Source organism: Sebastes umbrosus, chromosome 23 (assembly GCF_015220745.1).
Source record: "Sebastes umbrosus isolate fSebUmb1 chromosome 23, fSebUmb1.pri, whole genome shotgun sequence".
NCBI lineage: Eukaryota > Metazoa > Chordata > Actinopteri > Perciformes > Sebastidae > Sebastes > Sebastes umbrosus.
In genome coordinates this window covers 11,703,144-11,714,430 of record NC_051291.1, presented here as the reverse complement: position 1 = coordinate 11,714,430, position 11,287 = coordinate 11,703,144, and the positions used below count along the sequence as shown (strand labels likewise).

Here is an 11,287-nt window from a genome sequence, read left to right as displayed (position 1 = left end):
AGTCGGCTCAAAGAGTCGGCTCATTCGCAACCTACACATCACTAAAATAAACAGTTGCAACAAAAACAAAGAGTTGTATGAGGCCAGACATTAGGGACAGTGTTATCTAAGGACACCAAATTTGCACAATGTGGATCATGTGTTCATTCCTTAGCAGAAATGGAGCCTAATGTGATCATGCAGCTTTGATTATATCAATGAAGACCACAAAAACAGCAGTAATGAACTGCAGTAAGCTATTAAAAATAATACCAGTGGAGCACATAAAGTACTTAGATTCAATACTGTATATATACTTCCTTCTATTTAAATGGTTCATATTTTGTTACACTTTGTTTAGCTCTTTTTTTACTGTGTTAGCTGATGCATCTTGTTTTTTGCACTATCCCCTTTACTGCTGTACACTGCAAATTTCCCCACTGCGGGACTTATAAAGAAATATCTTATCTTATCTTATGTATCTATCATAATTGTATCCTGTTGTTTTTAAGGTTACTTACCTGTTCTGTGCATCTTTTCAGGTAAAAAAATTTTTGTGGCTGTGACACTTTCACATCACGGGGTCAATAAAGTTCATCATGAATCTTGAAACATTCCCTCTGAGTTTTAAGCATATGTTGTGAATATTTTACTCAGTATAAACCAAACAACCAACCAAATATATATATGGGTAAATTAACGGAAACTGGATGTTAAAGTGTTTAATGACATTATTTACTGATGAGCTGTTTGTCCCTGAACACCCAAATGAGCTTCATTTCATAGCAGCAGCCTAAAATCTATCTATCTACCACCTCAGGGTGCTCTCATCCTCAAATTCACTCTCAGCTGAGCTTCACATCGATGTGACATCATGCATTTGGTGGGAGGACAAACTCTTGTCCCCGTTTTCTGGCTCTGGTAGACATCAGTGAATATTCACTAATAGAAATTGATCTGTGCCCAGAGCAAAATGGAAAAACATAATCTGTTTTTTTCAATGCTCATACACTGTGTTGTGCTCCTTTACGTCCTATAGATGGCAGTAGTGACCTTGTTAACAGGCTGGTCTGGATGATTCAAAGCTGAGTGAAAGTGTTGAGAAGCACACATCATCATTAAAAGAAGAATTTGTCACGCAGACACTTCTTTTTGATGTGACGGGAGTTGCAGTGAGTCATACTGCTTCTGCCAATCAATACTAACACTGTAGTGAAAGCAATAAAGGTTGATTTAGTTATTAAAGCTACTATTAGAGGCAGTCACACTTTAATGCTTTGTTGGCACTTAACTGAAAATATGACATGATAGGCTTCTGTATCAACAGGAAATAAAACATTTTTATTGATCATTTGTGTATATGAAGTTATATAACAACAGTCAGAAAACTCCACAGAGTGAATCACTACACAAAGTGAAACAAAACTGTAAAACACCTCGTCAAAAATGAAGGTATACACAGCAAATATAACTTGTCAGCGGCTCGCCGTCACCGCGAGCGATATGGCAGGAAAAAACACCCCAAACAGTTCTACAAGATTACAGAGAAAAGTTCCACACACAAAATACTCAAGCAGGCAGTTGATATACACAAAGGCAACTAGGATCTTTCTACAGCATCAGATTCTAATACTTTACACAGCTTTGTTTCTGAAAGGTCAGCGTGGCTTTTCGTCAGTGCCACTGGAGAGAAACTTTAGTTCCTTGTCACACAGAGAGCGTATTTTTATACAAGAGGAGAATTTAGGGTTTGATTATGCATGCATACTTTGGTAGGAAATCGCAATAAGAGGAGCATTGCGTTGAAGGTAATGGCTTTGTGGTTTTTTTCCACACACCTCACAAACCGATGGCAATGCTGCCTATTACTGAATCCCCTGATTTACACGTCATATTTCTGATTTTATTTCAGCTTTTATCGGATAATTCTGTTAGTACAACCTTTTTTTGAGTTAATATCAAATTGCTCAGGACATTTTACAGAGCCTTTACCTTGTATTTAATCCATTTTTTTCATTTAAACCTGAAGCTGTACTGGAATTCATGAATCTACATGTATGTAAAACATAAAATAATCCCTCAGTTTAAGAAGGACTGGCTGTATTAAAGTATATTCAATGATTTTGGAATGCGATCAGATAGGAGATTTTACCCCAAAGGGTTATGACATAAATTCCTAATAGTTGAAAAAATATAAACAAAAGGGACTTTTTTTTTTTTTTTTACAACAAAAAGTGCAAAGTACGTCTAATCTCACGGTTAAAGTAATCTACACCAACACAGTCCATACTGTACATTCAGAGTTTTCATCTCAAATATAAAAGGGGGGTTTTGAATCAATGGGGCAAGTTGACAAATAAAAAATGAAATAATGATGAGATATAGTAAGTATATGGATGAAAGATGGATAAAATATTTGCAGCTGAATAATCATATTCACTTTATATTTATTCTAGATATACATTGTTTTGACACGATTATGTAAATATATACATTTTTAAGGGGATATTTAAATGTAGAATCTCGTTTGGTATTTTAACTAATACTCCCTGAAACTTCTGATGCTGGAACTGTGTGCAAGAAGAGAAAACGAACCTGCGAAAAGGGAGGGAACCCTAAACGGAGGTCGACAGGTGTCAAGCTCCTATACCTGTAAGCTGAATCTACGTGTGCTGTGTCCTAACCATCTCACTGGAAAGGAGAAACATCTCTCTGGACTGGAATCATCCCTCAAGGGGTTAGAATCTTTTGTTTTTTTCTTGGGCAACACCACCCACGTTAACACTATGGGATGAACATACAAGTATTGCACAGTGCTCAACAAAATGCTGTGTGAAACGACCTGCTCGCGCTCAGATAAAATGCCTTTGTTTTTTGCCGTCGGTGACGTCACGCGCACTCTCTCTCTCTCTTTCTCTGCGTGTAGAAGGGAAAAATGGCATTAAACGCTACGACATCACTACAGAACAAACTGGTTTCGCTACCTACTGATAAGTCTACATCTCTAAGCACACACGGCAGTCACAGTGATACACAAAGCAGTCCTCAGAGACTCCTATGGAATGACAAGTAGCTTTTTCATAATAGTGCTATCAACTACACAATAACATTGAAAACATTTAGAAAGTCCTCCTGAAGCTAGCATCCAGTATATGCAAGAGGTTCCTCCAAGATAAGAGACTTCATGGTTTTCATGGATTAAAACTTATTCCTTTGCTAATTGGACCCGTAGTAAAGGACATGATGGACTAATAGCCTACGCAGACCATTAACTTTACGGTTATTTCGCACTCTCTTGGTGTAGTCCTGTGCCAACAAGAAAACAAAACTGATGTAACTGCTGTTGGCTGTGATTTGTCATCATTGCTTTTTTTTTTTTTTTTAAGTTAAGCCGATCGAGCAGGCGGATTTCTGGCTCCCCCCTGCAGGTGTCCTGAAATAAAGCCAACCCAACAACTGTCCAAAAATTGTTTCTAAAGAAGTCAACAAGCTAGTTCAAAGACATCCAGTGCAAAACAGCAGCCACATAAACGGTAAAATTGGCAGTAAAACATGGCTAGCTCTATTGTCACTGTGAGAAGGCAACGCAAAGCAAAGACTGCGATTTAGGGCACCATTGCAGCCAAAGACATTGTTCCCAAAAAACCAAAGCTACAACCACTAGCAAGTGGGAGTGTGCATGAAGAGAGGGCCTTTACATAAGTCACCTCTGAAAATGGCAGTGTTTAGAATCTCGCTTCGCCTCCGTCAACATATTCACATACATTGACCCAACGTTTAGACGTTATTTTTCTTTCCTCTCCTCTGATTGAAGGCAAAGGGATCGTATCAGAAGAGACAACCCCTGGTGTCGGTAGATCTCCCCCCCCGTCCCAGCCTTTAGTAAAGATTGTAAAAAAAATCATGCAGTTTACGAAAAAATAGTCAAGACGTTGAATTGCTCTAAAAAATAGTCCTCTTAAAACCAAAGTCACGACTCTTTTTTTTTTTTTTTTTTCTAACTCCTTCTCAAAAAGATCGGACCCCGGCCTAAATGCGATATACTCCCAACAACGACAAGGCTGTTCAAAGTAAACAGTTAACAAAATATTGTTAAACAAGCTTAAGGACACAATGGCTACAGCTTGGTGCTTTTCTCACATGGGGTCTGTTTTTTAAGGGTTGTTTTTTTGGAGGCTATATTTTCCATTTTTGGAAAAAAAAACTAGCCAGTTTAAGTGAACGATGGCCTTTAAAAATGAGGACCTATTTCACTCAAACTGCCAAATATGGAGAAAATAAATGCTAACAGGTTTCAATAACTATTGTTTCTGGTAACAGTGTGCATCAAGCTAAACATATAGGTCCTCTGATTGAGAAATAAGTACAAAAAGTCGTAAGAAATCATGTGCTTGTATAATTTCCAGCAGCATCATTTTACCCTCAGAACCATAGTAGTTAATGGCCTTGTATTTTGGAGTTTTTGTGTTTCTATATTCATCTGTCTTTCCTGTGATGATCCTTTACTGACCTTAAAGCCAGGCATCGTCCTTTACAATGTGAATATATTTCCACTAGTGTCTTGCAGGTTGGTATTTTTTTTTCTGGAATGCAATAAGGTAATAAGGTAGAATTTTTAAATCCTGGGATATATAATATTGGCTTTCCTCTATATCTGCATTTACATAATTTAAAATAGAACATCTTATTAAAAACATCAAGATATACACAGATTAGGAAACGGGTAACAACATACAAACACATAAACTAGAAATCATTTTTGTCTGCATACTTATATATACAACTGTGGTACAATAAATTCTTTCAGTCATGCGCTATCTATACAGATCATATTGCTTAAAAGAAGGGGGCATTTGGTCGGGGCGGTTAAGGGCACGGAGATGGAAAACAAAAACTGCTGAATCAGAGAGGAACAAAAAAAAAAAAGATAAAGCGAGAAAAGTAGGGAACCTGATAGAAAAAAAGCAGAGGGTAGGATGTCGCAGGAAGTTTGAATAATTTTTTTGATATTAGGAGCGGTAAAGCTGGGGGAGGTAAAGAGGGGGGGTTACGTGGATGGACCCATATATCACTGAGGTATTTACACATACTGGCTAAAGAGTACTACAAGGCAGGTGCTGAAAGGGCCCTGCCTATTTCTTGGTGGAGAGCTGAGAATCCACCTCTTCCTCAGGCTTCAGCACGTGCCACTGGGCGACGGGTCTCCTGGGGTTGGCCAGCATGTCGGACCAGTGGCGCAGCTCCGTCCCCGAGCTGTTGAGGCCCACAAAGACCTTGCCGATGGCATCGTTCTTGCCGATCTTGTCATAGTCCAGAACAGTTATAACAACTTGCACTTTCTGTAGAAAGGGAAGAGCGGGAGACATGAAAGAACATAAATCGAGGTATCGTCTGCATATAGACGGTTAATGCTCATCTCTAAACAGCTGTGTTTGCTTCAGTCAAACAATAAAGCTCCACTTTGTTAAGTCAGTTTCTGCTGAGGAAGATTGTGTGATAAGTAGAAAGCTATTAAATGGACCTTCTGGTGAGATTGGTCATAATTTTATGGTATAATTTTCTGCATATTTAACCAGTCGTTTTTTAACTGCCTGCTTGTTTTTATTCTCTATTTTTATCTTGTTAATGTGGCTGTCTCTTATTTTTTTTGGTCATAGTCCAGAACAGTTATAACAACCTGCACTTTCTGTAGAAAGGGAAACATGAAAGAACATAAATCAAGGTCAGGAGGTAGATTGTGTGATAAGTAGAAAGCTACTAAATGGACCTGCTAGTGAGATTGGTCATAATTTCATTATATTGGTCATGATTTTATGGTACAATTTTCCACATATTTAACCAGTCGTTTTTTTAACTGCCTGTTTGAAAGCCTGTCTTGCTTTTATTCTGTATTTCATCTTGTAAATGTGTCTGTCTCTTCTTCCTCTTCTCATGATGTAAAGCACTTAGTAACTTTTGTTTAGAAAAGTGCTCTATAAATTGGGTTTATTGTTATTTTTATTAGATTTGTGTCAGCAGACACGAGCTGTACTGCATCAGAGCATTAAAAAACCTAGGGAAATAAAGTCAAGAGAGCAGCATTTTCTAACACGACAGACCTTTTAAGGTCCCCTACACAAATATCAAGATCTGATAAACTGTAGTAAAATAATATCACCATACAAATGCTATTAAACCCAATTTATGTTAACAATAATTTAATCTAATAATTGATTTTGTTTTTTTGTGTTACGCGCTCACAGATGCTGTGTTTCTGCACTGCATTTCCCAGAAGTCACCTGCCAATCAGTGTTTGTTTCCAAACAAACTGGAAATGTGAAAAGCATCAAGGTTTGTGCAACTGAGAATAATTTCAGTATATTTAAAATAGCTGATAAACTAAGTAAGATTTGCACTGAAACATCTGTCACTGTAGAGCAGTAAATAATGTACGTATTTGTGCATTAAGCTATCTGAAACCGTTCCTGGTTATTACTTTAAGTAGAACAATAATGCAGAGAATGAGGTGCTCTTTCAGACATTAATGCTGATTAACAATAAGTGACACTCCAGACAAGGCCTCGGTTATTTCCAGAGCCAAACACAGCAGAATGTTTGATTACTCAGAGGTCTAAGACCCGGCATGTGTTGTTGATTCAACAGGACACTGCAAAGAGGAGTGACCTGAACATCAATCTCTGGTAGAGAATATGAATTAGTGCACAAAGAGCCCTGATTAAGTTTCGATCCACTGGCACACTGAGACGGAGATACTGCCACCTGCATGAGCTCAGAGCCACTGTTGTAAAAGAGCATGTCTAACACGCCATGTAATGAAATACTGAGTAAGGTTCCCAGATGGCTGGTTGGGGTTAGTTGGTCTTTAAAAGGGACAGTTCACCTTCAAATTGCTAATTGAATCACAACTTTCTTTGATTGGATATTAGCAGGCTCTTTTGTTAATCATGACTGACCAGTCAGTATTGCTTGCTTTATGCAAATGTATGTATATATTTATTATTGGAAATCAATTAACAACACAAAACAATGACAACTATTGTCGCATTTAGCGTAAAAAATATGCTCAAATCATAACTTGGCAAACTCAAGCCCAACAGGCAAAAGTTTTTAAGCTTCCTAGTTTAGTTAAGTCATCTATGAACAAATCGAAAAACCAGGAGAGACAGAGTTTCACAGTCTATATTCGTCTTTATGTGGAAAAAGTGAGCATGTAAGAGGTCATAGATTAAAACAAATTAATCTAAACGGTGTCACTGAGTTCTACAAAGCTAATTGTGTGCGTACTAAGGAGGATATGGAGCAGCCTCAATCCTTATGTTGGTGAAATGGACCAATTAAAAGCACTGATTTTAATTCCCACACAATCTCTGAGACAATTAAAAGCTTAAGATTAATTACACAAATAGTCCCAAGGTCAAGTTTAACTCAAATTCCACTCCCCGCCTCTGCAGATAAAAGCGGTTAATTTGCAGCTTTCTAGGGTATTTACAGTGTGTATAGTTTGTTATACAGGATGGGAAAAGTCTCTCTGAGAAATCGATCAAATTAAACTGTTTTCTCTGCAACATCAGACGGAGTTATATTGTGGGAGTGAGTCTGTAATTAAAAATCACCACAGCTTTAAGTGTCTTTATTTAAAATCAGATGCAGCCAGAGGTCTACAGAGCTGCCAGTGTTTAAACAATCAATTAGTTTAACATTTAGTACCTTTTTAAGGAGTTGGTGTTTGATTGATTGGTCAGAGTCAAATCAGGTCATTCAAGTATGTTTTTAACTCTCCTGGCTTTCAAGAGAGCGTTCAATACACCTAATCAATGACAAGTTTATGATTCAATCAGTGGCACTAATAATTATTTCATCTGGCTCTTAATGATGAGATAATACATGTAAATTTAGCCAACATATTGGTATCAGCAGCACTAAATATGGGTTTGATTTGAATGGGGTTGATTGGGATCAACACAGTTTAAATTGAATCTGAGGCTCATGGATCCAAACCGGTGATTTGTGAGCTGTGACAGGCTTAATCAATTTGACTCAATTACTGTCTTGCATGAGGAGATAATGTTGTTCATTGCTATTCCTTTCTGGCACAGATTTTTGCATTCTTTATCCTTTCTTTCATAATGTCCTGGTAAAAGATTCATGTTTCACTTCTTCGGCTTGGATATACTGCAGTTGTTGCTGCGTACGTTAGGTTAACCTGCAGAGAATAACATCCACCGAGCAATTGGCTTGTGAAATTGCGACATTTAAAATGAGGTGCCTTTGATTAAGCTGTTATGATGAAAAGCCTCTAAACTGATTATTTGGTAATTGAGCTTCCATTTATCAATCGTTTCTATGCAACCAAATCTTTGCTGGTTCTTATGGCACAATTTGTCCCTACAGTATAACACATTACTTTTTAGAAATGTCAGAGAATGGATACTTTATAAGCTGCTCTGTTTATTAATCTTACCGTGTCACTTTATCTTGTAACCTGTTACTTGTCAGTTTGTCTTTAATTGCTCTTGCTCACCTACATTTCCCCTCTGATGATCAATAAAGGCTCATCTTATCGTAAACGGATGAGAATGTACCTGGATTTGTTCAAATGGGACTTCAAAGCTAAAGGACTCGTTGTAGTAAGGGTTGAGGGTGTTCTTCTTGATTGTCGTCTTCTTCTTCTTCAGCCTCTTGCCGTTTTGCATCAGGTGGATCTTCACATATGGATCTGCAGAGACAAAGCAAGATTTTACACTTTTTTTTAAAGACATATTTAAGACCCTCTTTTTTTTTTTTTATCTTCGTCCAGTTGTCTGACCTTTAACAGATTATAAGAGTTAATCCTGCAATAACTGATTTTTTGGCCACTTTGGGGCAGTGGAACAATCTGTCAACGCAACACTGATATATAATCACTTTGATATGGTGAACTTGTCAGCAAACAGTTGCTTATATACACCCAGCAGACACACAGCAACATTAATATTCATTTTGAGTCATGTTTGTGTCCACCTGATGTACGTAAGTCCAATATTCACTCTCCTTTTAGTTCTGTTTTTGGTCTCCACCAACTCCTGAGGGAAATATCTGGCTCTTTAGCTGCTAAACGCTCCACTGTGTTCAACAGCTAGTTGCCTATACTTTGTCAATCTGCCATTTGGTGCTGGGCTGGTAGCATACAGTGGGTTTATCAGAGGTTTTTACTGCCTGCTGCAGGCCGTTAAACCAACACAATGAGCTGAAAAATGCTATAAAATCTCAGTAGAGCTGAGGGGAACTGCAGTTGGGTGATATTTATCTGTGAGATTGCCACTACAAGTGACATTTTATCCATTGTTAGTATAAAAACATTGATTATAGCAGCCTCTAAACAAACCTTCAAACCTATAGTACCAACATCTTAGATAGATTAATACCTCCAAAACAAGCAATGGGCAGTGGTTACAAATAAAGCACGACCAATGGCCAGTCCTGTGTGTTTACATCACTCAGTTAACCTTCCCATTTCAAGAGCCTCATTTTCATCTGTCCGAATGCCATCTCAAGTGCCAACCAAGTGGTCTGCCTCATCCGTCCTCAACCACTCTCTGGCAATCAGGTGGAGTGTGTGTCGGAAAACAGAAAACCACCCATCGCTTTTGTTTATGACGTGACGCTACTCCTCATGATTTGTTTACATTCTCGAAATTGTCATCAAAACTAAATTGGCGAAAGAGGAGAGTTATCGTCTTTGTTTGGGCTCAGGGGGGAAAACGGACAAGAGGGCGGGCAGCAATCGCCTTTTCAAATTGTGAAAGAAACACCATGTTTTTTGGCTTTAATTGGGCCATTAGAGGGACTAGGTGAGGCTGTTAAATCTGCACAAAGAAATCCTAATCAGTCCAAAATATGGGCAGCCGAAGAATGTAATGAGTTCCTCTGTAATTTTCAGAGGCAAACAAAAAGGATCCAAAGGAAGAATGAGGATTCAATAATTACTGCGGTTTAAAGAACATGTAATCTTCCTATTCATTCACAATTATTCCAATCTATTGAATCTATTATTAGAAAGTGAGAAATGAACAGTGTTACAATCCTTTACACGTTACAGTAGAGGAATGGACATATATGTGCATCTATTCACCGTTACTCTGGTACATTGTTGGCCGGTTGAAAAACATGCCTCAAAACTAAGCTGGTCAAGTGCAACGTGCTGATGGCAGTCGGCATATCGACTTTATGCAGTAATCTGATTTCTTCATGTATACGAGAAATGAATCGCACATTTTTTATCTGTTCAAAATGTACCTTAAAAGGAAATCTGTCAAGTATTTCATACTCTTATCAACATGTGAGTGGGCAAATATGCTTCCTTTATGAAAATGTATGTATATATTTATTATTGGAAATCAATTAACAACACAAAACAATGACAAATATTGACCAGAAACCCTCACAGGTACTGCATTTAGCATAGAAAATATGCTCAAATCATAACATGGCAAACTCAAGCCCACCAGGCAACAACAGCTGTCAGTGTGTCAGTGTGCTGACTTGACTATGACTTGCCCCAAACTGCATGTGATTATCATAAAGTGGGCATGTCTGTAAAGGGGAGACTTGTGGGTACCCATAGAACCCATTTTCAATCACATATCTTGAGTTCAGAGGTCAAGGGACCCCTTTGAAAATGGCCATGATAGAGCGTTACTTAACCTCCTTCGCGACAAGCTAGTATGACATAGGTGGTACCAATGGATTCCTTAGGTTTTCTAGTTTCACATGATACCAGTAGCATTAAAGCTGAGCCCGCTACAACCTCCGAAAAATTGATTGTGTTAGTACGTTAAAGAAATAGGTGGCGTTAAAACAAATTTGCGTTAACGCATTATTATCGCGTTAACTTTGAAAGCCCTAGAATTAATATTTATTTCCCAGAATAAATGATAATCTCAGTAGTTATTTCCACTTCTTTTTGCATAATGTAACTACATATCAAGGCAATTTTTAGAATCATTGTTCCACTACAGATATACTGTATGTAAACTTAAAGAGGACAATGTTTTGATTGACACGAGTATCAGCCTCTTAAAAGGCAGCCATGGTGGCTTCCACTTGGCCCCTCACAAACTATAGATCAGTGGTTTTCTACACTTTGTGCTTATCACATCTTGAGCTTATTATAACATAGATGTGAGGGAACTCTTCTTAACAGCAAAAACAGACATCTATCATTGTGAATAAATGAATATAAATAATAGAAATGAACACATAAAACACAAGCCGTGGTATGCAGTGTGAAAAATGCCAACCAGATTGTGGAAAATTCTGGTTCCACATG

At 37.9% G+C, this 11,287-nt stretch overlaps 1 protein-coding gene across 3 annotated transcripts in view; it reads right to left on the bottom strand.

Moving 5' to 3' along the window:
• Positions 1-1,297: 1,297 nt before the first annotated feature.
• Positions 1,298-11,287, bottom strand: part of syt1a (synaptotagmin Ia) — a 185,179-nt gene continuing 175,189 nt past the window's right edge. For 2 of the 3 annotated variants that reach the window (XM_037759999.1, XM_037760001.1), the window contains exons 11-12: positions 8,562-8,695; positions 5,112-5,318 (exon numbers count right to left, since the gene is read on the bottom strand). In XM_037759999.1, the coding sequence (XP_037615927.1) occupies positions 5,112-5,318; positions 8,562-8,695 (341 nt within the window). Of the gene's footprint in view, positions 5,319-8,561; positions 8,696-11,287 lie in introns of all 3 variants that reach the window. The other variant, XM_037760000.1, reaches the window with a different exon arrangement.